Source organism: Cetorhinus maximus, chromosome 32, assembly GCF_964194155.1.
Source record: "Cetorhinus maximus chromosome 32, sCetMax3.hap1.1, whole genome shotgun sequence".
Lineage (NCBI taxonomy): Eukaryota > Metazoa > Chordata > Chondrichthyes > Lamniformes > Cetorhinidae > Cetorhinus > Cetorhinus maximus.
In genome coordinates, this window is record NC_135910.1 from 9,366,957 (window position 1) to 9,394,642 (window position 27,686).

At 42.2% G+C, this 27,686-nt stretch overlaps 1 protein-coding gene across 2 annotated transcripts in view; it reads right to left on the reverse strand.

The window, feature by feature from the left end:
- Nucleotides 1-2,981: 2,981 nt before the first annotated feature.
- The window catches only part of LOC144671390 (heterogeneous nuclear ribonucleoprotein U-like protein 1), an 80,816-nt gene continuing 56,111 nt past the window's right edge, over nt 2,982-27,686 (reverse strand). For both annotated transcript variants that reach the window (XM_078533277.1, XM_078533278.1), the window contains exons 7-15: nt 24,384-24,496; nt 23,317-23,580; nt 20,948-21,070; nt 18,161-18,289; nt 10,748-10,916; nt 10,023-10,265; nt 8,891-9,027; nt 7,918-8,109; nt 2,982-5,733 (exon numbers count right to left, since the gene is read on the reverse strand). In XM_078533277.1, coding sequence (XP_078389403.1) covers nt 5,620-5,733; nt 7,918-8,109; nt 8,891-9,027; nt 10,023-10,265; nt 10,748-10,916; nt 18,161-18,289; nt 20,948-21,070; nt 23,317-23,580; nt 24,384-24,496 — 1,484 coding nt within the window. In that variant the 3' untranslated portion in view covers nt 2,982-5,619. The remainder of the gene's footprint in view (nt 5,734-7,917; nt 8,110-8,890; nt 9,028-10,022; nt 10,266-10,747; nt 10,917-18,160; nt 18,290-20,947; nt 21,071-23,316; nt 23,581-24,383; nt 24,497-27,686) is intronic.

Genomic DNA, 27,686 nt, shown 5'->3' on the forward strand with positions numbered 1-27,686 from the left:
AATTCAAACCGGGCAGGTTGACTCTGGTCAAGACATTGCCCTGGGAGATGAACCACGGAATGACTGTTCCCTAAGCTTTTGTTTAGTTGAAAATAGTGCAAAGTTGTGCACATTTTCCTTCTGTCTACAAAGGACAGGGCCCTGTATATGAACATACGTGGCTTCTAGCCATGTTACAGTTGGTAATTTCTTGCGATCTGACCTGATGAGTGCAAGACAAAAAGCTTTGACAGCATGTCTCTTTTTTCCAGCAATATTCTATTCGTATCGATTTCTCTCTGCTTTTGATTCTCATTAGAAACTGTGACACATGAGCATTAAGCTCTCTTAAATTTCTCAACTCCATAATCTCATTAAAAGTAGTCAAATAAGCTTTGAACCACTTACAACAAAGTGGTGCGTTATTCTATAGGTCGGAGTTCTGGAACAAACTGCAGCCAGGAGATATGGGGCAGTGTAGGGTAAGGATTAACAGAATGGGTATGCTAATGTATGACATAGATGATGATGTATCATCGATATCAGTCAGTCGTGTATTAGACTCTCGAGGTTGGAACACATGCTCAGGAGCAACATGCCTTCTCTGTAACCTGTTCAGTAGTACTAATAAACCTTTCTTGTGCAAGTATCAGAGTATGACTGGTCTGTCTGAGGGAAGATAGGCCACGCACACCAGTAACCAAGAAATCCACAGATCAGAGGGACCATCCAAAACAGGGAGCGGTCTTGCACTGACCTCCCTCACCACACCAGCTGTGTTTCTATTTAAGTTTGAAAGCACGCATGAAAATGAAGACTGAAAAACCCAGGCAGGCTTGGGTGATACGATGATGGGTGCGGGATTGGAGACCTAGGTGCACACACTGTTCGTTTCCTGCCTGTCATGCTGAATGTAAACCTGGTTTTCTTAAGTGCAGTTGGCACTGGTTGCCTCAAGACAAACCAGTCCTACATAGGGGCCTGTGACAGGCATAATTTACCAATGCAAAGTGGCCTAATGGCTGTTTCAGGTGTGGACTGTGTACTGTGTTTTCTTTTTGGTCAACATGCTGCCCTTCTTGCCTGTCATATTGGAGGCCATTTCACACCCAAATAAAACGTGATGTAAAACCTGGAATTAAAACAGAGTAGTAGAATCTATGCCAGGCCCACACTTTCCATTGCATCGTCTTTGGCGAATTTGACATCATAAGAGTTTTTTTATTAACATAATTGATGGACAATCCAAGACCACAATACACAAGGAATGCAACAAATATCCAGCACATCAGGAAGTTTTTTTATCCCCCCTGGAAACTGGGAGATTTTAATCCGGTAATCCCACAAGCTCACACAAAAATCGAGGTGATTCCTACAAGAACACTTCTAGTAGAGTTTAAACATCAGTCTATTACTGCATCTCTGGCACAGCCTCTCTGGAGCTCACAGCTTTATTTGTAGAAAAGCAGTCCCAGACTCATCACAGAGGCATTATTAGACAAAAATGGACACTAAGCCAAAGCAGGACGAGGTGGCTAAAAGGTTGGACAGAGAGGTGGGTTTTAAGGAGGGTCTGACAAGATGGGGAGCTGGAGAGGTTCAGGGAAGGAATTCTAGAGGGTGGGGCCTAGTGGACTAAAGGCATGACTCCATTGGAGGGGTGAAGATAAGGAGGATGCACAAGGGGCCAGAGTCAGATGAACGCAAAGGTTGTGGAGCTGGAGGACGTTACAGAGAAAGGAAGGAGTAAGGCCCTGAAACTATTTGAACAGGAGGATGAGAATATTAAATTGAAGGTTTTGAGGCAGCGGGAGCCAATGGAGGCCAGCAAGTAGAGGGAACTGCTTGGAATTGCTTTTTCAGTGCTGGGATAAACCCAGACTGACACATTTCAGTCTTGGATTTAGAAACATTTTTTGAACATTATCCCCACCATTAACATTATTGCAATGGTAGCTGCAAATTCCAAAGCTAATTCGCAATAGTCATGAATTAGCCTGTATGTGGATGATAGCAGGATTGTGATTGAAGAAAAAACCGACGGATTCAACTGCTGGACTGTAACAACTATTCGAACTAAAAATATCTGCATTTCAAATGAGAGGTTGGCACTACAGAATGGATGTTTTGCCTGAGCATGAAGCATTCACAGGTCAGGATAAACACAAGCAGATTCAGAACAAAGTTTCATCTGTTGTGATGTCCGAGTACCTTATGCAGGCACTCCACTGCAGTACTGAGGGAGTGACGCACTGCCAGAGATGCTGGCTTTCAGACGAGACCTTAAACTGAAGCCCCATCTGTTCAGATAGATGTAAAAGATCCAATCATATTTGAACAGCAGCTAATTTTTGCCCTCAACCAACATCTTCAAAATAAAAGCCAACCGATAATTTATCTTTGTGGGATCTTGCTATGCACCAACTGGCATTTGCTTACATAGGTGACTGCATTTTGAAGGCAATTCATTGACTTATTAAGTTTGTCGGGCAACCCCCAAGGATGTGAGAAGTGAATGTAAATGCTTACTTTAGGCTGTGATAATTCTATTTCTCACACCAGCCATTGTTATGACCTGCGAGGCTGACCCACGTGCAATAAATTTTCTGCAGGAGACTCAGTCCTTCAAGGTGTGACAACATAGCCATAACTGTTGTCAAACCAAGGTGCATGGCCAGAGCGAAAACAAGTCAAAGCAATGAGGTACCTGGGAATCTTAATAGTTTTGCAGCTCTTAGGCGTTTAAAGAAGCTGAGATGAAACCTTCAGGTATCCCAATTCTTGGGAGGTCTCTGTGACTGCGTATACAGCAACACATGCACTGTCCAAATTGAAATTCTTGGGTTTATAAAAAGCTGAAGAGCAACTGAAGCCTCCAGGTTGATCATCTGCATGCCAAAGCTGGGTCATGGGGCAGTTATCCAGTTCCACAAGAGTGCCCGGTCCACTTGTGAAGCTGGTCAGCTGCTTAAATCAAAGATCAACTGCAAACAATGTACAGATGAGTTTAAAATACATTTTTAATGACTTTTTTTGTTTAAACATAATTGTTCAGTTTTAGGCATTGTAACAAAGTACCGACATAGCACAAAGCAATAGCTTTAGAACTTAACCGAATGCAAAGTTAAATGGCAGGTATCAACAGGGAAAAAGAGCAAGTGTTCACACTATGAAGCATTCAGTCTAGATTGACAGTCTGACAGGACATAGGCATCTTGGTGATCAATGTTCCTAGGATTATTTAACATATTTTCACTATAAACCCCTAGGATAAAACTCTTGTAATAACTAGTCTTTGCCTGTGTAACAGAATGGAATATGAAGCACTTTTCTACATGGATCAGTGACAACACAAACTTGTGAATTTTACAATATGACAAATAAATTTACTTATCCACAAGCAATTTCATGTCTACAAGCTACCTATAAAGTCAAATAAAACACTAACAGTAGTGTGTGGGTCACTACAATGCAGGCCACTATCTTGCATGGAATCATTTCTTATGAAGATTTCTCCAATTTTCTTCCCTCCTCCTCATCCGCCCCCCCAGTACGCCCATCGTTTCAATCCCATAGATAATGAGTTCATTTTGGTACCATTTCCAATGAGCCACTTCTCGCGTTGTCACCAACAGGTCAGCAGGTTATGTGATTGCAAGGCAGCATCATAAAAGTCCAGTCCAACTTCCTCCACACATTCATTTCAAGTAGGGCCAGTCATGAAATCTCACTGCCTCCCAAAGCAAACAGCATTGGGATAGCTTTTTATATCCTTTGGTCGCTTGTTCTTCCAGCTGCTTTTCACCCCACTGAAATTCCTGTACTGAAAATCAAGCAGGTTCTCTACAGGGCATGCAATCTGTTTCACCAGATTGCCACTCAGGTCGAAAACCTATCTAACCCAGCATCTACCAGAGATCAAGCTAGGGTCTTCCAGATCCGTACAGTTCAGTGATTCATTAGGGTCACCTTGCTCAGTCATCAAGGTTAACTCTTTCTTGTAAAGCTTCTACCTATTAATGCTCTAGAATATTTATTCCAAACTAGGTGTTCCTGCACCTAGTCATGCCTGCCCAAGATGTGTGATTAAAAGTTACTAAAGCCACTCATTCAAGTGACAATCTACCAGGGTGGGAGAGTGGAGAGAAAGAGGGGTAAATTCATAATTTGAAATTTGCTTCTCTGAGGCAAAACCTTATCTGCTGCTAGTGTGGGAAAATGAGTAGTCACATAGTAAATGACCTATTAGTTGAAAATGTTTAGTGGCCAGCCAAGTGGAGGGAGTAAACCAAATTAAATCAAATATCCTAATTATTTAATGACACAGCACAGGAGGCCATTCAGCCCATCATGCCTTCCTGATCAGTTTGGACTGAATTTAACCAGGTTGCCATTTCTTGTCTAGTTTGAGGTCAAGTTATTCATCACCAGGCCACAAGCCAAAGAGATACAGGGGTTGAGCTCTGGCGCTGGCCCACAAGCCACATCTTTCCAAAACTGGTTTATTTGGAGCATCACAATGAAACCTAATCGACTCCAGCAATGGAGATCAGTAGTTCTACCTTAGGACAGTGTGATAAAAGGCTGACGTTACAAGATTGCCAAGCATTCACCATCACAGCAAGTCTCAGGATGTCATCATCTACCTTCCTCATGAGCACAGCACCTCAGGAAGGATAACTAGCCAAGACAATCACCTCCCTTTCTCCCACCCCTTCCCCAGGTGCAAAGCGAAACACAGCGCACTCCTTTCAGGAACCGAGGCTGCATGAAGCAAGTGAAGTAAAACACACCCAAAGCTGAGAGATAGGCAGATTTGTTTTTATTAACAGTATACGTTTTGTCAGCTTCTAGAGATGGAAGACAATTTTTCAGTTCATCAGCCAAAATGGTGGTGAAATAAACTGATTGCCTGAATGATATTGTAAAATGGTTTGGTCTGTACATAATATGGAGTGTTTATTTCTTTGTTTAAATCCCTGCTTTTTTTTTTACAATAGCACAACTGCCAAACCTGAAGGGTGTTCAGAGATAATTCTCAGCGCTCTTCTTCGCCCAAATAGACACAATGCTAAAACCCAACAGTATGGTCAAAAATATTCCTTGGGCCCTTAATTATATTTCAGACAAACACAAACTCTTGTAAGACGTTATTGAGGACAGTAACACCAAAAGCTGTGTGTGTGTGTGTGTGTGTCATTCAATCTTAAATCTTCCCCAGATACAAAAGCTGTTTCAACCAGACTCGACAGAAAAGCACAAGCAAAGTCACGTGAATAGTTATACATTATATAAAAAAAGTTAACACATGTTCAAGGTTCTAATAGTTTCAAAGAAATTTTGTCATTAGTTACCGACAAAATATCGACAGCTTATTAACAGTAAAAAGTTACATAAAAATCTAAAAAGGCGTCATTACATGAAACATCCCAGAATCTTAAAACTGTTTATTCCTTCTCTTTGCATCTTTTTTCAATTATACAATCACTACTACTATATCGACACAATAAAATGCCTGAAGACTGGTGTGTTTCACACCCTGATGCAGCTTTTAAATCTTAAATACAACAGACTGCTAGTAGAATTATTGGTTTTTTTTTTAAAAAATGGTTTTGTGACAAGAGCTTCGGCATTTGGGTTTTACTGTGTCCCAGAGCCCTGGGATCCTCCCGAGTAATTTCCATAGTTGTAATTCCCATAGTACTGGTTCCACTGACTCTGGTTCTGATAATACTGGCTCCACTGCTGAGCATACTGGAGGACAAAGGGAATATGGACAATGTTAAATTCACAGACATTAAGATTCATTAAAATGCAACATAAACATTTCAAGACAAGTAAAAATTTAAAAAAACATAGAACCATCTAGCTTTTCATAAAAATGTTTAAATGGGTGCTGTTACTGAGGGAGATCAAGCACTGCTTCAGCACAATGCCCAGTGTGCACTGAATATGTTACAGTCCATTAGAGAACATCCACAATAAAACTCTTGTTCTGTCCCAATATCTCATCTTAATTTCAGAGCAGTAACCATGGGTGGAATTTTATGCCCCCCTGCCACCGGGAGGCAGAGCCCTATGATGAGACTGGAAGGCTTGGGACGGAGAACCCATCACATTCCTGACTCCCCACCCCAATTTAAGTCTTGAGAGGGAAGTGTCGAGGGCGGTCCTCCTGTCTGGAGGCCAATTAAGGCCCACCCGGTCAGACACCTTGTGCTCAATGGAGGGACCCACCAGGGGCAAGGGCCTCTCCATGGGAAGACCCCCTCCCCTACCATCCTTTAAACTGAAGCCCCTTCCCCCAAGCCTGCCTGACTGGCCCCGGCAAGCCCACCCCAGTTACCCGGGTTCCAGGGCTTCATGACTGTTCCCTCCTCCCGGCTGCTGCAGTACTGATAATGACCACCGCTCCCGGTGGCATTGCAGAGACTAAATAGTTGTCAGCTTCTGATTGGCCAGCAGCTCTTGGAAATGGGACATCTGCTTTGCAGGACCCAGGAGCCCTGATGCTGACCACATAGGCGCCTGATTGGCACTTAATTGCCTCATGGCACCTAAGAATAGCCACGATGGGGTTGCCACTGGCTCTCCAGCCAGTGAACTGGCCCACCACAGTGGCTATTAAATCCAGCCCCAAATCAGCCAATTCCTAACTAGTTTGCACTTGGACTTTAAATGACACAACTGTTAAGAAAGATGTTTATCCTATCCAGATGCCAACACAGGTCCAGGAGATTAAAGTGTTACCTACTATGCCACCCAATCCCCAAAGACCGATTAGTTTTTTCATCCAAACATACGAACAAGGAGGAGTAGGCCATTCAGCCCCTCAAACCTGCTCCGCCATTTAATAAAATCATGGCTGATCTGATGGTAACCTAAAATCTGCATCCCACCTACCGCCAGTAACCTACCACCCACTTGCTAACCAAGAATCTATCCACCTCTGCCTTAATATTCAAAGACTCTGTTTCCACCGCCTTTTCAGGAAGAGAGTTCCAAAGACTCACGACCCTCTGAATGAAAACATTTCACCTCATTTTTAAATGGGTGACCCCTTATTTTTAAGGTGACCCCTAGTTCTAGATTCCTTCACAAGAGGAAACATCCTCTCCACACCCACCCTGTCAAGACTGCTCAGGATCTTATATGTTTCAATCAAGTTGCCTCTTACTCTTCTAAGCTCCAGCAGATACAAGCCTAGTCTATCCAACCTTTCCTCATAAGTCAACCCAACCATTCCAGGTATTAGTCTGGTAAGCCTTCTCTGAACTGCTTCCAACGCATTTAGATACAAAGAAAATCTTGAAACACAATAAGACTGCCATTGTTTCAGCACATTCATTCAAACATCAATGTCACATTCATAGCAGGCACTTTCAAAAATGGCCACTTCTGTCATTTCAGGGGCATCTTATGTGGTACACTGATCAGCAACAGCATCGCTTTGAACAGTCCTCCATTACAGGTAAATACAGAGTCAAACCTTCCTTATCCGATCTCTCCATCCAGAGATCAAATAATTAAGGTTCCCCGTTAGTGACATCAGTGAACTCAGTTACATGTTTCTTAGAATGTGGGTGATGCAGAAACGGTTGCATTCCCTACCCACCTACAGCTCAGCTTTCTACACGCTCACTGAACCCCTTCAGCCACACCAGGAGGGAGACCAGAGAGGGGCAGGGTAGGTGTCAGGTTCCTTACCTGTGAACCAGGTGGGTTTTTAAACAAGCTTTGGTCATTTTTTTTTTCTCCTTCCTGATGCTAGCCCACAAAGTGCCAGATATATCAAACTCAATTCTAGAGTTAACTCAATTCCCATTGTTGAGGGTGTGGGGTTGGGGTATTGAACGAACTGTGCACTAGGATACAGTACTGGATGCTAAGAGAGAGTTAAGATGTGCATTCTGACATTCCAAGTCTGTTAAAAATCACCTGCTGGTACTGGCTGGGGTATTGCTGGCTGTAAGGTTGTGTTGCAGTCTGGGGCTGAGTGTAGCTTTGATTGTAGTTCCCATAGGTGCTATAGTTGGGGTAAGTGTAAGTTGGATTGTACGTTTGATTGTAGCTCGGACTGTAGGTCGGCGCGTACGTTGTCGGTGTCGTCGTAGGTGCTGCTGGTGTTGGCTAAAATAGAAACGAAACATGTCAAGCTTGTTACAGCTTTGGAGGTTAAGGCTCAGAATGGAAAACAGCAGCACTTTTAACTGCTTCAGTCTGCAGTCTTCTTTATATAAAGTCTCCAAAGCCAATGCAACTTTAATCCATTTAAAGCTGAAAAATTTCAGCACAAGTTCCTAATGTACCAACAGGCAACCAGACAAACTGAGGAAGGACTAAGTTGAAGATTCAATGAAGAAACCAAATACAAGAATAAGCTTGGCTCAGTGGTTGTTCAGTCATCGCAAAGTTAGAGAGGGTCATGGGTTCGAGACTGACTCCTGATATGGCACACAGACTACGCAGCTGCTTCCACAGAGATTGTGAGAGATGCCATTTTTCAGATGTTAAAGACATCTCAGAAACACTGGACTGATGTCCATGGCACTATCCAAAGAGCAAGGAAAGAGTTTTGGCAAACATTTATCCTTCAACAAGCACTACTGAAAAGATCATCTGGTTTGGGTAAACAAACTGACTGTCAGGTGTGTCCACAAAAACAGTGACTACACTAACACAATTGGCTGGAAAACACTTTGGGACATCCTTGCGGGCATGAAAGGATCTATGTAAATGCAAGCTCTTTCTTTTTTGCACCAAGTGTGTAAATCCTGTAAAAGTGGTTACTTGATCCCACCCCCATATCCAATAATGCATTTCCAGCTGATATATATGCCAGCTTATTCCAAACCCCCCTCCCTCTTCCACCCCCCTCCTCCCCCACCTATTATTTATCGGCAGCTGTTACCTGGCTCTGATTGTAGCTGGTTTTGTTGTAGGTGGGTGTGCGGGTTGAGTTATAGCTCTGAGTGCGATTGTAGGTACCACGGCTGTTGGTGGTACTGTTGGTCCAACGGTTCTGTGTGTTACCTCCACGGTTGAAGCCTGCATTTAAAAATAGACAGATCTGATGTATGACTAGCGTGGGTCCTGCATCTGTACTGGGAAACAACAGGCCAAAAACTTCCCAGCAACAGGTGAACATAGGAACAGGAGTAGGCCATTCAGCCCCTTGAGCCTATTCTGCCATTCAACGGCTGAATTCATCGCCTTGGTTCCATAACCATTAATATCCTTGCCAACCAAAAGTCGATCAGTTTTGAAATTTTCAATTAAACCATTTCAGATTTCTACCAGCACTGAGGGAACCTTCGGCTGCTCCCTTACCTGTGGGCCAATCAAGGCCCTTAAGTGACCAATTAACAGCCACTTAAGGGCTTCCTCTCAGCACCGTGGGAATTTTACTGGTGATGGAAGGCCCAGAAGGGTTACTTTCTTGATTGGCATCCTACCCACCACCGCCCCTCCTCCCTCAACACAAGGTGTGAAACCCCCACCCCACAACCAGTATGCCTCCCCTTATTTACTCTTTCCAATAATACCCCCCACCCCAGCCTATCCCGGATGAAATCCCAGACTCGCCTTACATCATGGTTCCAACGCTGAACGCCTTCCTCTGAACCTTGCTGCAGTCCCAGTGGTGACCACTGTTTCTGGTGGCGCTGCTGGGACACAAGAGCTACCAGCCCCCAAGTGACTGCCAGCACTCTGCGGCGGAACTTCCTCTTGGTGAGGGGCAGAGGTCCTGCATATCACGCTAATTAATAGCCCGACGGCCATTTAACGGCTGCTGGGTGATCCGGCCAAGCGGAAGCAGGCTCGCTCTGATTTTTACACTAGAGGGGCAGAAACCAAACCCCCCCCCCCATCGTACAATTCAGCCGTGTGAAGAAATGCTTCCTGAACGGCCTAGCCCAAACTTTAAGGGGATGTAGCCTTTTCATTTCATGATAACTACTAAACCGAGCCACGAACACACTAGAGGCTATTTTAAAAGCAGAATAAACCTGGGACTTCTCTCGTTGACCCCCGCCACTAACCTGATCTGAATCCACCGCGGGTGAACCCACGCGTTGCCTGCCCGCCGCGACTGTCAAATCGGTTGAAGTTTCCTCGCCCACGGAAGCCGCCGGTTCGGTTGTCGAACCTCTTGTCGGGGGGAGGGCCAGCCTTTCTTCCTTCCTCATTATATTCGCTCACCAGCTTCAGCGACTCCTCCTTCTGCAGCTCGATGTAGGTCACGTCGTCCAGGAACTCGTCAGCCTCAGGCAGGGAGAAGTTCGCTGGGGGCCACACCAAAAAAAAAGGGAAAAAGAAACACAACGAGAGGAGACAAGTCAATGGGCACTCTCGGATTTAGCAAAAATAAAGGTCGATCCACCACAGGATGGATCTTTGCGCCAGTGGCCCAATGCCACTCATCACTGGGAGAAAGTAGGGTGCAAGGAAAAGAAAATAAGATACTGCGATCCCCAGGAAACTGCTTCTGAATTCCCAAGCAGATCGCTTGACATTGTATAACTGGTTACCGTCAACGCACTTATGAACACCACATAAATCAGAGAATCTGGTGATGGCCATAACATTCTTGGTGTACTAACCTGGGGTTTATAGTGTGTACATCTGGTAAGAGGGAAGAGACGGTGAAATGGGTTTGATGTGGGGGCAATAACAAAGGATGAAGACGGGAAGAGAGCTTTCTGACTGTGCTTTTTTTTCTTCCGACTTTTTTTTTTAAACAGGATGTGTGTTTCCAGTTTCCTACCTTTCATTTCTAAAACTGCATGATCAGGAACATCCTTTCCTTCCTCATCAGTGCGCTTTATTGTCCGTTGTTTTAAATCGGCATCCGTGGGACAAATTACAATAGCCTTGCGTTGAAACCCTTCAAAAGGACGCATTTTTCGTCTCTGTGCTGATCCATAAACATTTGTCTAGCAATGGTGACAAAGAAGAGGCAAAATTGTTCATTATTTGTTGCTTGGTTTGCAGACATTGAGGCCTGTAAACGACGAAATAAACAGTTTTTCCCCCTCATAGCTGGCAGGGTGGGCACCCCCCATCCCCTTGCAGAAAAACTTACCCGCAGGGTTAGGAATCTCCTTACTGGGCGTTTTTAAGTGTTGGATAAAACTGACAGGGCCTTGCAAGGTTTAGGAAAATCTCTTGTTGCTCCGTAATTTAAATAAACCAAACCAACAGTGTAAGCTTATCAGCATGTGTAATCTTAAAACGGAAAACTTCAAACGCCCAGATCGAGACTGCCTTCCTACCAGCGCTACAACAGTTTTCTGAATGCTCTGAGTCTTCTAACAGTAATCAGTAAAACATTAAAAAGCAAACCCAGCTACCTGTAGGCTAAATAGACAGTGATGGTCCAAACAATTCCTGACAACTTTGACCAATTAGAATTTATTACACAAACAAGTAGTCCATATCTTAATTGTAAAAGTCTACAAATCACACCAAGTAATAAATTAAACCACAATTGAACACTTTTTTTTAATTAACTCACTAATTGCATTAAATGTTCCTTTCACTCCCCATCTTTCCAAAAGAAGTTAACCGTGAAAAGCAGCAATCATGAGTTTGACAAAAATGGCTGTGATTATTGTAGAAAGTGCATGTTTTTTCTATAAAATAACTGGTGTATAGTGACACTGCAGGTCCCAGCCAGAATGGAAATGATTTGGTGATACGCCCCACCCCTTCAGTCACACCTGGAGACCCCAGTGCTGTAAGTAGCTGACTGATCTTAGGCATTTAATTTGTATTATGTAACCATTCACCGCTCCATGCATCTTGGTGGAGAAATAATCCCAATTTTAACGAGCGGCTCTGCTGTGTTTTCCGTCATGAGTTTTGTTTGATGTAGTGCAAATACTCTTGTCTAAATACACTGTTTACTTTAAGTATCATTCTGCCTGTAACCCACTGGCTCTCAGTGGTGTTAAACTCATTCTTATTTAATTCAGGCTGTTTTTGCAGTTAGAGAGAGATGTGTACAAGAATTTCTGTGATTACTTCAGATCTATTTAGTGTCTCTATGGGTGAGCTTGTCCCATAACCCTCTTGTTACGATGGTAACCCTGTTGGCAGTATAAAATATATTTCCTTTTAGCCTTCAGGCACCAGTTGATAACTTCAAATCGTTGATTGAAAACTTCACCTTTCCTGTACATTAGATGAAAAATAAAATCACCGCAGAAGTGACTATCCAATACCACTGGCAGAATCTTGTGGAGGCAACGGCTGTGTCTGTCTGTGTGTGTGTGTGTGTGTGTGTGTGTGTGGGGGGGGTCTCACCTGCCACCGGAAAGCCAGTGAGCGCCCCAGGTTTCCTCTTTTTGGGAAGGCCTGATGCACCTTGTGCCACTCAGGTACTTGACAGGCCAGTTAGTGGGACTTCCCCCTGGGATCAAGGACCCCGAGAGCTGAAGACCCCGCCCGACAGGAGCTGCCCACCAATCAGAGGCTGGCAGCTCTACTGAACTATAGCGCCACCAGGGAGGTGGGCCGGTATGACACCCACCCGCTGGCTAGGATCTTTCTAGGGAATCATCCCACTCCACCCTTGCGAGCTTCACCAGCCGCACAGCTCCTCTGCACCTTCAGTCCTCTGGCCACTGGTACAATTTCCCCCTCAACCCTCTGGAATACTCTTCTGACGACTCTCCTCTTTTCTCATCACTTTTACAAGTCTTCTCCAAACATCTTTTCTTTTCACCTCTCAACCCTCTCATCACCACCCTGCATTTACTTCTTTCTACTTTCATCTTTTTACCCTCCTCTTTCCATAAAAGCACCTTAAAGGCACTGTGTGTATGAATACTAGTTGCTGCATTATTCACATTTAATGGAAACAGATAAAGATAAACTGCTTTCAGGTCTCTCGCGTACCTCTCTCACCATTCAATTATAATCTTTTACTACACTAACCTCAATATTAAAAACACTAAGAGCACAGCGTATGAAAACTCCAGACACTTGACTACCAAGAAACATTAATGACAAAACTAGATATGTTAAAAGCAATAGTTCCTACTCAACAATAAGCAGGACAGCTTAGGAGCTCTCAACTGGGAGGGGTCCGGAAATAGTCTCCCCTTTATATTGAGATAAGTGGAACTGTCTCAGGAGGTACTGTTTATGCACAGCCAATTCAGGCAAATACTGCTATACACAAGTTAAGTACTGCTGAGAAAGTCAGTGATGTGCAAAGGGGCTCATCTAACATACAAGAGTGTTCAACAAATCCCTTTGCACATCACTGACTTTTACAGCAGTACTTATCTCATTAAGTTTTATTTGATCCAGCCCTATCTGCTTCCACGTTCATAAACTATTTACCCAGTAGGTTGAGTTGGTGACCCAAATTGATGGACAGGGGAACCCCCAAATTAGTCTGTCATTCCATTGCCTGAGGTAGCGTGAGCCTTCCTTTAAACCCTTTCCTTTCCCTCTGTGCAAAGTCGGTTGGAAGTTTCTCACTTGTTTGAAAAAGGACATTTTTAACCCTCGACCCTACCCCCGGCCAATTGAACTGGTGTTTGAGATTGGGCGGGGGGGGGCACCATCATTAAAGAGTACAAGCTGTCACATGGGCCTTGAAGGGGATGTGGTGGGGGAGGGGGTGAAATCAGGTAAGAAAGAGAGAGTAACAATAATCCGTAACATTGTAATCAGGATCCAGTATGTCTCCCTCCTTCAACATCTTCAGTCTGAATGAATAAAATGGCTGAATGCGCTACCATTATTTTTCTCACACTTCAAGACTAGCAACTTTAGATTCATGGCTATGTCTTCTCTGAAGGACGGATTGGCTTAGTCTGAGTGCTCGTGTCCTTTGCGATACCACCGGCTATTTGTGAAAGGGTTGGAGAGGAGGAAAGGACGAGGCGACCTGTGTCATTTACGGAGATGTTGTCAGATGGGCAGTCACCCTGTTTATTTCTCCATTTCGCTCATGTGGAATCTACCTCCAGCATTACTGGTATTGTTAATTCAAGTTGTTGGATTTCTGTTATGTTAGATGTTTGGTATCAAAGTTAAAAGGAAAGTTTTTTTTTCCCCCCAGAAGGGAAAGACACAGACCTGGAATTGACCGAGCATGTACAAAACAATCCTGTAGTGAGCAATGTGCCTGTTGTTTCTGGCTCATTTCCTCTTAAGCAATTAGTTGATGGGACAGTGCAGGCCTCGGGCAGAAAATGGGGACATAATGTAAATTTAGGACTTATTAAATTCTTCTTTTAGTAAGGGGTAGTGGAGCTATCCCAGCAGGAGCGAGATAAATTGCAAAAAACAGGAAGAATCATAAACGTACACAATACCAGATATGGATAAATTTTTAATGCACCCATCAGTTTCAAAACTTGCTTCATCAAGTTCAACCATAAGGGCTGAACAGCACTGAGGAGGTGAAGTTGTGAGCAAAAAAAGATAAAAGCCACCAATGAACCTACAAAATTAAAGGAAAGGCAAAGATAGCTACTTGAATTTCGGTTTTATTTGTACTGGTACGAGAGATATATCTCAACTGCAATTTGTGTGTAAGTATTGTCCAATGAATTTTTGAATCCTTCCCAATTACAGAGACACTTACTCACCAAGCATGAAATAATTAGGAATAAGCAACGTGTTTTTTGAGCGAAAGGCTAAGGAACTGGTTGGTACTAAAGCAGTAATGAAATCCACAACTGCTTCAGTATCTGAGGAGCTGCGAATCGTGCTGAACACTGCGCAAATCCCTATGCCCAAGTCCAAACTGTCGATATATATGGAGAACTAATCCTGCAGTACATCACTGTCACATTATTTTGCAAGCCAAGCAAGAGCCATCAACCCTAACCCTTCGTCTCCTCCCCATCTTCCAACTTTCCATCAGCCAGCTACATATCCTCTTATATCAAACATTTGTTCAACACACCGCCTGTGAAACATCTAGTGTCGTTGTGGCCATTCTTCCCATCAAGTCTGTGCCAGCTCATTAAAGAGCAATCCAATCAGTCCCATTCAAAATCCTGGAACTCCCTCCCGAACAGTACCTACACCACATGGACTGCAACAGTTCAAGGAGCCAGCTCACCACCACCTTCAAGGGCAATTAGGGATGGGCACAAAATGCTGGCCTAATCAGCAATGCCCACATCCCATGAACAAGTAATTTTTAAAAATTCTCCCAGTCGATCCCCATAGCTTTGCATGTTCATTTCCCTCAAGTCTCTTTGCCCATGCTCTCCACTGTTACTTATAAAAACAAACAATAAATGCTACCACCTTTTATATAAATTAAAATGAAATTTCTTTTTCAAATCATTCATCACCTCTGCTTCCACCACCCTCATAGCGAGTTCCAGGTCATTATCACTGGCTGTGTAAAAAAGTTTTCCCTCACATCCTCCCTGCGTCTCATACCCAAAGCCTTAAATCTGTGACCCCTAGTCCTTGTACCATCAGCTAATGGGAACAGTTTCTCTTTGTCTGCCTTTTCTAAACCTGTCATAATCTAGTACACCTTTTTTCAAACCTTCTCTCAATCTCCCTTGTTTTAATTCAATGGTTTTCACAATCCCTCCACACCACATCTACTCCATTATCCAATCAGTCTTCAAAATTCTATTACATCTGTGAGACAAAACTTGTCTTTAAAAGCTGTATGTTTGAGTACCCCAAACATTTCCAAATGCTTAATGATTCAATATCACACCATGAATTGTAAGAATTGTCCAAAACTGATCGTAAACTAAAGTTGGCAGTTTATCCTCCTTTCCCCTCTTGAATAGAGCCATTATGGTGGACAGTTTTTATATCAAAGGAGGATTAGAAAACTGTGCTCAGATATCCTGCCTTATCCTCAGGGACTTGTTTCAATAGCCTATTGTGCACCCACTAGGACCAAATAACCCTTGAATTCTACCCACTTTGAGAAATAAATTCCTTTTCTAGTTATTTCCATGGCAGCACAAGGGAAAGGTGGAAGTATATCACCGCCCAGTTTTAAGATATGCAAGTAAATCATTTCCTGTTTGATTTTGCTCTCAAGGATCTAAGTTATGCAATAAACCACTTGATATGCATTTTACACATGGAGTGGCACTTTCCTCACCCAAGGAAATTGTAGCTTCCTAAAGTTCAATATAATTGCGACTCAACTTCTGCAAATCCACCACAGACTATTCAAATAAAGGGACTTCAAAGAACTTCGTTTCAATGGGACTTTTTTTTTTAAAAACAAACAGAATATGACTGAATTCTGTGACTCTGAACAGCTGACAGCAGTTTTTGCAGCACAATATGATTCGAGACAATTCAAAACTGTACTTAATTTCTGTGTGCTAAAGTCACTCTGGCTCAAATTTAATTACACAATATTGGCTGACTTAAGCTTTAAGTTGGAAAAATAATCGAATTCAGCCTTCAACATTTTACAGTTTCTCAGTGCAGTAGTAAAATGCATTTTTATAAATGTACCCTGGAGAACCAGTTCATACTCCTCTTCTTTCAACAATATTGCTGAAGGACTTGGTAAAACCAGTTCTGAGTTCAACACATCTGATAACATTAACTAATGCAGCAACTCTTGTGTGATTTAAAGCATAAGCTACATGCTCTGCCATACCACTAAATTATCTGCCCATTAATACCCATTTTGCCATTTATAGGAAAGTTCAAATCACAAATTGCCCCATACAAAAAGGATACTGCAAAAAAAATGTATACTTAATGTTACGGTGCACAATGCAAGCCAACTCACAGAGCATCCTACGTACAGTCACAGGCTCACTTGTTTAACAGCTATGAACCAATCCTTTTCATTAGACGGCTGGCAACATCATATTACTGCATGCAACAAACATGCGGAAGTTATTTTACAGGTCATTACATCTGTAATCTGTTCAGCCGTAAACTATATCTTGTCGTAAGCATTTATTCATTACTAAAGGTGTTTGTGTAACAAAAGAATATCACGACCCTGCAAGATCATTTCAAAATTATGCTTAATCTCCATTCTTTTTAAAAAGCTTAAGTAACAACTTTCTTCCAGCATTAAAAAAAATTCCTTGCTCTGAAATCAAAATTCAAGGCACTTCCAAACTTGGATTACAGAAATTATGGAGCAACACAAGATCCAAAGCCTTTGCAGCGTAAATCAACTGCAACATACAAACCAAACATGGGTGTGAAATTTAACAGCTGTACACATCTTTAATGTACTTAAAGGTGTGTTAAATTAGACATGCCAATCTTCAGCATACATTTTGAGGATTAGAGCTATCTAATTCACTTGTGGTGCAAGGAATCTACACATAAATGTAAATGCGTGGGTCACTGTGCCACTAGAATGGAGAATGTTTTATCCAATGATCCAATTAAATATCTTCAGAAACTTTGATGAAGCCAATCTAATTCAATTACAAACAGGACTTTAAAGCTCGAACAAACTAGATGTGTGTGTCAGAGCAATTGTAGTGTCACCTACGTGGACCACTAACTATTAGTTCTCGTGTAGGGTAGCATATGTAAATATAATTAGGATTCCATTCTTTGCACCTTTAAAGGGGTCAATGAACTCCACAAACACCACCAAGAAAGTGCGAAGGTTTTCTTGTCTTGACCCTGACTACTCTCTCTGATACTTACCTTTACTTACCAGTTCTTCATAAGACCATCTGCCCCAGACAAGACAACATATAACTACTTACCAGTGGTACTTACAGTTATCCTGAACCAAAGATTGTCCTTTAGACCTGTACTTACCTTGCCTGTCCTGAAGGCCCTGGAAAGCCAAAATTAGTTGATGATAACTTACCTGGGCAACAATTATTAAACAAAACAAAGTTCCAATTTCTATATTTACATTTTTAAACTTTTTTTTCTTTACTTAGTAACAATGGAGATCAGTCAATTACTCACCATTGGTGTTTTACTTTCTAAGCAGCAACATCATTAAATTTCATCTTGTATTTTTGTTCTTTACGTGAGATGGCTATTTTCATTTGATCCCCAGGCAATGAAACAAAGTTCGTCTTTATTTACATCTTAATTTACAATGTTTTTCTTTAGATATTACATGAGATTTAATTTACCGAAATAATGTATCATTAATTTGTCGTAAACAAACAAAAACAAGCTATCTTATTTAATGTAGCAATGCAGCATGGAAACACAACAGTACCTGGTCAAGAATGTAGTTACGTTTCTTGCGAGCAGCAATCTGGATGAGACGGTTCAAGCACTGAGTAGCCTGCTGGATTAGGACGTCCCAGCGACCCGCGTAATTGCGTTGACGGCGGAGACCCATCACCTGTGAAAATGGCAGAGATGCCTGTTGCTGAGAGAACCGGATTCTTTGGCTCCTAGTAAGCGTCGGTTCCAGGTGTCTGGCCAGTGACTTGGAAATTATATTAACCCAATTTGTGCTGAAATAGCTTAAGCACTGAAGAGCCTGTGAGCCGGGGCTCTTTGGTTGGAAGCAATTTTTTAAACTCACCTTTGTACTCGTCTCAATTTACAATTCTGCCTTTTGGTACTGGGAGATGATAATTATTTGATATACATTCTATGATTACCGGCACCGCTTTTTGCATACGTGGAAATGGCAGTTTATTAAATTTCAAATGATCAAGCTTAAGGCTCAAGTTCTGTCCAGGGATGAGAAATTTACGCCATTTGGCACAATTCCAACTTTTGAAGAACAGAATTCTGCTCTTTTAATTTTTTTAACCGAGCTCCGCCTCCCCTTGGCCGTATCTGCCTCCAACGCAGCCAGAGCCGGCATGAGAGAATCTCAGTAATTCCAATAATGAGGCCAGGAGGTGGCTCGGGGGAGCTGCCCACCCATCCCACTGGGAGCTGTGGATCCGGGTTTCAGCAGGGCCAGAGTGGAAGAGGAGTCAGCGTCTGGCAGATGCAGGGGTGGGGGGGGTAGGTTGCGGGGTGGGCACGGTGGTAGCAATGTCTATATGGAATTCAGCAGACTCAGGGTTTGCTGGGCCTGGTGGGGGGGTGAGCAGTGGAGCTCAATGATGCAGAAGTCTTTTTTTTCTCCAGAAGATTTGGAAACAGTGGCTGCACTGTGCATTATTATTTATTGATTTATCAAATCAAAGGACAGTGAAATGCTTAAGCTTGTGCACTGGAAGCCAAAATAAAGGTTGATGACTTCTGATTTCCAGCTAAAAAGATATTACAGAATTCGTCCCTGCATTAAAAAAGCTCGCAAAAGACAAACTTTTTTTTCTTTATTTACAGGGATATTATACCGTAGTTAGCTTTAAAATGCATGATGTTGCAATACTTGTCCATTGCAAAAAACGAAAAAGCTCGCAAGATGTAAGAATCTTTCTTAAACAACGCAACATAAGCATATTGAGAATCAAACATGCAGTTATTCTGAAAAGTGTTTCCTATTAACTAAAGTATTTTTAGGAAGTAGACTCAGAACGACCTCGTTTAGATTAAATTATTATTCCAAAATTAATTTGAAAACTTGCCCCTGCTGCTAACTCAGACTGGTACATTTTTTTGTTTATGAGTTCTTCATTGAGTCATGTCTGAATGGGAGTTCTTGCAAAATAGGAAAAGACGAGCGCATTAATTGCCATGCTTTGACACAGCACAACTAGCTACCCAGGAGTGTGCAGCGAAGCCCCAGTCTCAGCCAACTATAGTGAACTGGCACCAGTTTTCAGTCACAGTGGCCTGGCCGTGATGGGGCTTGTGGGGCCCCAGAGCAGCTTGGTGTTGCTGTGAGGCTGTTGGAAAGGCCAGGTTGCTGAGTGAGTGAGTTGGGGGTTGGAAGAAAGGCGTGCGAGTGTGTGCGGTTAGGGAAAGAGGGTCTGATTACAATGTGTGTTTGGGGAGGTGGAGAGGACAGGGGCTTCATTGAGTCTTCTGTCACTAGGGAGTATGGAAAGCTTGGATGAAACCGACATGGGTACGTAAAATAATATTTTTAAAGTACTTTACAAACACATTTTCATATTTATATGATGCATTATATATTGACTTTAATAATTATATACTGAATGTTACTACGCTGCTTTATTGTTGTTTTTTGCTGGCATCAGGGGTCATCGTTAATTTTCAAGAGTTTAATATATTTATTCAAAGGATGTAGGCATCACTAGCAAGGCCAGCACTTGTTGCCCATCCCTCATTGCCCTTGAGAAGGTAGTGGTGAGTTAAAATGTTTTGTTGTAAGTATGGACTTCATCCTGTATTGCATGCATTAACTGCATTGAACATGAAATGTTGAGGTCACTTTGCTGATTTGATACAAATATATTGGTCCACGTCTTGACGGCAATAGAAGCTAAACAAAGAGAAAACTAATAGTTCTACCCACATGAAGTCTGATAATTCCACCCATCTGAAGTGGCCTACAAGAATTAACATTCACTACAGATCATAAAAATATAATTACATAATTCCTTATCACAAAAAATTTCAGGCCTTCTCACCGTCAGCTACTCTCATCCTGGGTTTGCCCTCCTCCAAAGATTATTTAAATAAAAGGACCTTAATGTTTGTGCATAGGTCTGTATTTAATGTCACTTTATAGTAGAATAAACATAGAATTGAAAATATCACTGCACCAGCTGACTTCTGACCTCTATGCAACAACAGCCTATGAAAGATACTGAAAGAAGTTGTTGACAGAATTACAGATAAGCATTTTCAACCCTTCCAATATTGGGCTGTAGGCACAAATGTTTTACAGTAAAAAAAAAAAATGCTGTCAAGTCTATAGAAATGTTATTGGGACAGTGACACCTGTCCCCATTACTGATTTTCACATCATGTTCATTTAGTCTTTGGATAGCAGACTTGGCCTACAGTATTATTGGGGGACTTTAAAATTGAACTCAGTTAATGAAGATATCAGCTGACCACCTCTGAGCTACTTACCAGTTCAGGCACAAACATAAGAACTGGGTCATTCTGCATGCCTTATACCTACCTTCATCTTTTCCATGATGGCATTTGTTCCAAGGATGTTGTATTTCTTCCAAGGATGGTGAGCTGCATGTGAAATAGCCCATGTTGTCTTCCCAGCTGCAGGTAAGCCAACCATCATCAGGATCTAAAGAAAAAGCCTCATGAGTAAAACACTGGCTCTCAACATTCTTTAAGGTGCTGTGCTCCCCATTTTCTCCAATTTCCCTTTCTCCCCACTATCTCCAGCCTCTTCTCTTTAGTAATTGACCATCTTGCAACAACTTGCATTTATATAGCACCTTTAATGTAGTAAAATACTCTAAGATGCTTAATGGAGAAATTAGGACAGGTGATCAAAAGTTTGGTCAAAAAGGTAAGTTTTAAGGGGGGTCATAAAGGAGAGGAGAGAGGTGGAGAGATTAGAGATAATTCCAGAGCTTAGGGTTAGGCAGCCACAGGTAAGGCCTCCCGATTGTGGAACGATGATAATTGGGGATTGCACTAAGCGCCACAAGCCTTCAATGCTGGCTGTTCTCCACTGGCCTCTTTGAGAATCTGACCTTGAAACAGAAGGGAATGCTGTCCCAAATCCGCCTGTTCAAGTCACAGTCATCAGTGATAATTGCAATGTGGTTATGTGACACAGCGACTGCAAGTTTATTTACCATTCTGGTGCCTTGCATTCCACCCAAAAGCAAATCTCCCTCTGCTTTGAAAATGCAGCTGACTCTTTATTGCCCTCTGAGGCATTTTTTAGAGCTGCTGTTGACACAATTGAGGCTTTTCAGTATTAGCACAACTTACTCCCTGAACAGGCTTTTGACCTGAAAAACTGAGGCTTGTATAGTAAAAGTCATTGGTCAGAGTCAACGGTTTTTAATTGAACCAGCGCAGTAATTTGGCTGGTTGGAGAATGATGTCTACATTGGGTTGCATGTGATTCCTGCCATACAAAGTTGAAGGATGGTTAGATCAATCTGGGTATTGAAATTTCACCCTTCAGGGCAGCTCAAAACTTCAGTTTCTTACTAAACATTTTAATTCCTTTGCATGGATAATTGAGGCTTTGCCACACCCCCCCTCCCATAACATTTGAAAAATTGAAGTCATCATCTTCAGCACCTACCATCCAACACTATATTCTCTTTACCTATTTTGAGGTTGAACTAAATTGTTCACAACCTCAAGGCTCTTTTTTTTAAACTTCAAGCTTAGCTTCCGACCCATTATCCCTTCCATCACAAGAATGCCCACTTCCACCTCCCCCCTTATTTCAGCCCATCTGCCACTAAAACCCTAATCTCTGACTTTGTCACCTGCAGACTCTACTATTGCAATGCTTTCCTAGCTGATCTTATATCCAACACTTTTCCTAAAATTCAGCTCATGCAATGCTCTGTTGCCCATATCCTACTCTGTCTCAAGAAAACCTCACCCAACACCTTGGTCCTACAGTGACTCCTGATCCTCCATGACTCAGTCAAAATTGTCATCCTTATGTTTAAATCACCGGCCTCTCACTACCTCTTCCAGTGCTACAATCTCCATGTGTTGAGTGTTCCCTTTAGGCATTCCTCCTCCTTCTGTCTTACCAATGGCTGCCGTGCCTTCAGCCAACATGCCCCTAAGTTCTTGAATGAGGATGACTAAATGATTGTGAAACAGTATGGTTTTGATTCATTTAGTGTCTCATTTAGAAAGGTGTTACACACAAGGGCCACAGACTGTTATTCATTATCCTTCAAATTAGTGATTTAAAACTGACTGCCTCCAACTCTATTTCAACTCAACCATTGCACTACATTTATCCACCTGCCAATAATCCAGAAATTCCAAATTATATTGTTATCCTCATCTGCTTAATAAACCAGACATCTTTCAGATATAATCTTGATAAACACATGGATGATTTATCGTACAATTCTGTGCTTGTGCCATATAAACAATGGGCATGGGCTGTGTGGGTGGGATTGCATAGACCAAAGCATCTGGTCAACAGGAGTCTTCAATCAACCTTTCACATTATGTTTTTCTAATCGGACCATGACAATATAGGGATTGTGAGTGGTGCATTTCTAAATCCCATTCTTTGAACTTTTTACATGATTTGCTACTGCAGAATTATGATCCTTGGAAAAGCACAGAAGGAAAAGACCTCCATACCAAAACTGAGACTATGGAAATTCTACATTTTCAAAATATTTTGAATTGAATTATTTAATTAAAGTCAAATAAATTCAGACCATCAAGGGGAAAATTAAAAGTAGGCCAAATGGAGAATTCAATCTAAAAAAAAAAGTGGTGTAAAGGAAAGGGTTTCTTCGAGATAGACTGCACAGATTCACTTTTAGAATCACAATAACCACCTCCAACCTTAATAAGCGTACCTACCTCACACTCTGACTTAGACTTTGGTCCTAATGTGCCTCGCATACGTTCATCAACAGGCACATGCTGAATGTACATGAACCCATCAGGAATTCTGCACCATGGTTCCTTCTGCCCAAAGTTGAATTCAATGGCACAATTCTTTGTCAGCACATGCGGGAACAATGGCAGTCCACCAAGAGCCATCTTTTTGACCCTAAATGCCACACCTAGCCACCTTCCGTTCTTTGTAAAGGACATCTCCACATCTTCACCGGCTTCAAAATTCTATAGATGTGATAGATAATAAAAACGTGAAAGGTTCAACAACGAAATATTTGGCAACTGGTTTTAACAACTACCTCCTTTTCCCATTTAATGCAGTCCCCTTAAACATGAGAGCTGGCACAAATTTTCCATCTCACCATCAGTCCCCTGCAGCTTTCCCAGTAAGTCAGTAATCACGCTGCAATAGGTGACACCATCCATTGTTCTGACGCCCCCCACCTCCGACCCCCCCACCCGTGTCATTCCTAACAATCTGACCAAGAACCAAGAGACCCTGAAAGTATAAATCCAGACAGTCTACCCACTGTCAATGTAGTTTTAAGCAGTGACAAGGTTAGCCTTCTGTTCCATGTGGATAACCACAATGTACAATAACAGACAGCAACCACAGCCTGCAGGAGACTGCAAACCGGGACTGCAAAATTTAAACAGTTGCATAGAATCCCTGTTTGAACCCATATCACGTTAATTTATTTTCGCAGTACCATTCTACAGGAGATACCAAGTTGATGTCATGAGAACAAGGATGAGCAGCCAAACCCCATTCTGACCTGTTCCACCAGTCTGAAAACTAACAGTCAAAGCCATGCATCAGATCAAAGCTCCAAAAAGATATTTCAAAGTCAGGAACTGATCAGTTCATAGAATAACCTTCAAGGGCATCCTTAACACAAATTTCCAACACCCAATAAAACCATTATACTGCAACCATTATATTAATATGTGTAAAACACAAAAAAAGCTACTCTGCTTGTAGCCTAGAGTTGAAAAATTATAATTCAAAGCAAATCTGTAACACTTACAATTAGACATCCCATCACATCGTTCTCAGAAAATCGCTCTCCGTAGTCCTGAAACTTGCAGTTTGTTGACTTCTTTCCAGTCCCTCCAAACCCAAACGAGAATTCCTCCTCACCTAAAATGGACAGTTAATTTGTCATCTGGCAGGCTACTTCAATAAACAGAGAAATTTCACATGGGCGCACGTGCATTGCATGCAACTCCAAATCAAGAAGCTTTATGGAGGAATTTCTCAAGTCAGTTAAATTCTGATACTGCGACTTGCTGATCTCATTCTGCAATCCATTAGGTGCCTCAGAGTGCTTGCTGATTGAGGACAACATGCTGTGGGTGCTATGGTACAACTGTCTCTAAGTAAGCACATAGAATGTACAAGTGCTTTACTGTTACATTAATCTCCTAGTAAGAAGCTATGCCAGGCATGAAAATATTACAGCATCCTCCCATGACAGAATTATCTGTCTTAGAAAACAATAATTGGTATCATGCACGATGTGGGCTCATAATCCATACTCAATAAATAAATGTGCAAATGAACACCGACTTCTATGTTACGGAAGACAAATTGGAAATATTTATATCCCACTGGTTGAACAGGAATAAAAACAATAACAATTCATCTGCTGTAACATGTCTGGGCCCCAGTAACAACTTTTGGAATACATGGTACAAATGTCAAGCATTACAAATACTAATCGCAGCTTGTGACAGGCAGGACATCAAAGTTGAACCAAGGAGGGTGAGGCCCACAATCAGAAAGGTTGATTCTTAAAAGGACAAGGCAAACTTTTATTGAACTTTCACAGTTTGTGCAGTAGATCGCTAAAGTTCCTCAACATGACAAAAGACAAGAAACTTAGGCCAGGATTTTACTGGTCCCCAGGAGATCCAGCAAAGAATGAACACCAATTTAATGCAACAGAGAAAATTATTTAGGCAATTGTCAGTAGGTAAACTGAAAAGATGCCGATCCTTGACAAATCTTTTAATCAAATTAGTAGAATAGATTTGTTTTAATCTTCAGCACACAGTTTTAAAATAAACTAGCAATCCAATTAGACCCTCCATCCACAATTTATAATGAGGAAAAAAATGGGGTCAATTATCAAGGATGTGTAGATAGTGCAAAATACATACATATGTTCCATTTATACTGCTAATATTTGCAGGGCATATCCTTCAAATCTACACAGCCATTGTCAAGATGTAGCCTCCCGTGCAAACAAAGCCTACAGAATTCTTTGATCTGGCTGAAGATGCTTCTAAATCAGTACTTCCATCGGCAGATCTGAATCACCAAATTCACTTTCAGGCCAAGTTTGGGAAGCAAGACCCTCCCAACTCTTACCAAAGCAAAACTCATCCTAGGCAAAACCACTGATGCCCTAAATTCGATAAAGGAAAATCAACACTCCCAAATTTCCTCCAGAATTTGCCAATCTAGAAAGAGGGACCAATTCCTGAGAGCACAGAGATACAGAATCCATAAAGGAACACTGAATAGGACCAACTTCAAGAATTAAAAAAAACCCATAGCAAGACTTATGGAGTTGAAAAGAAAAGCAAAATCTACGAATGCTGGAAAAGGAGTAATGCCACATCAAGGCCCCCAGGTCACTGCTGCACAAAGCACAATTCATCTGCAAGGATGGGAACCAGCTTATCCGCTCAAGCACTGGGGGCGGTTAAAATCTCCATATACTATGATGGGCAGACAAGAGAAGGAGAAAAAAGTGGAAAGTAAAAGAATATTGCAGGTGCTGAAAATCTGGATCAAAATGCTGGAAACACTGATCAGATCAAGCAGTTTTGAACTGGATAAGAGTCAGTTTTTGGCCTTGTACTCAACAGATGCTGCCTGGCTTGCTGAGTATCTGCAGTGCTTCTTGTTTTTCTCACAAGATACGAGAATCTACATTCGGCGAGCACATCTTTCTTGCAGAGATGAACAATGAATATAATTTTTTTAATATCCATTCATGGGATGTGGGCATCACTAGCTAGGCCAGCATTTATTGCCCATCCCTAAATGCCCATGAGAAGGCGGTGGTGAGCTGTCTTCTTGAATCGCTGTGGTCCATGTGGTGTAGGTACACCCACAGTGCTGTTAGGTAGGAAGAGTGTTTCAGGATTTGGACCCAGCGACAGTAAAGGAATGGCAATGTAGTTCCAAGTCAGGATGGTGAGCGGCTTGGAGGGGAACTTCCAGGTGGTGGCGTTCCCATGTGTTTGCTGCCCTTGTCCTTCTAGATGGTAGCGGTCGTGGGTTTGCAAGGTGCTATCTAAGGAGCCTTGGTGAGTTCCTGCAGTGCATTTTGTAGGTGGTACACACTGCTGCCACTATGCGTCGGTGGTGGAGGGAGTGAATGTTTGTGGATGGGGTGCCAATCAAGCGGGTTGCTTTGTCCTGGGTGGCATTCTTGAGTTAGGTTGGAGCTGCACTCCTGGCAAGTGAACAGTATTCCATCACACTCCTGGCTTGTGCCTTGTAGATGATGGACAGGTTCTGGGGAGTCAGGAGGTGAGTTACACACCACAGGATTCCTAGCCTCTGACCTGCTCTTGTATTTATAATGGCTAGTCCCAGTTCAATATCTGGTCAATGGTAACCCCCAGGGTGTTGATAGTGGGGGATTCAGCAATGGTAATGCCATTGAATGTCATGGGGCGATGGTTAGATTCTCTCTTGTTGGAGATGGTCATTGCCTGGCACCTGTGTGGCACAAATGTTACTTGCCACTTGTCAGCCCAAGCCTGGATATTGTCCAGGTCTTACTGCATTTGGACATGGACTGCTTCAGTATCTGAGGAGTCACGAATGGTGCTGAACATTGTGCAATCACCAGTAAACATTCCCAATTCCAACCTTATGATGGAAGGAAGGTCAATTGATGAAGCAGCTGAAGATGGTTGGGCCTAGGACATCATCAATTCCATGTAATCTACCAAAGCGTGTTCAACCACAGAAATCTCAAATTAGCAAGGAGTCAAATAAACTAGCCAACCCAATGGTCAACCTGCTCCAAACACTATGATACAAAGTCTGACAAGATCGCTCTTGAATGCTTATCTGGAATGAAACCAGCACGACATAAAAAAATTGCAAAGAAGACAAATTTACCAAACAGCCATGAAGATTATAATATTCACATATTCATTTTGAAAGAGGTGGAGAGTAAAATTTAATCCACATAACATGCAAAGATATTAACTACAAGATTCCTACTCCGATTTGACTTTTACCCCAACCAAACAGGCATAGGAAAAGAAAGTTAGTATTAGTTAGAAAGTTAGTAGTTCCTAGA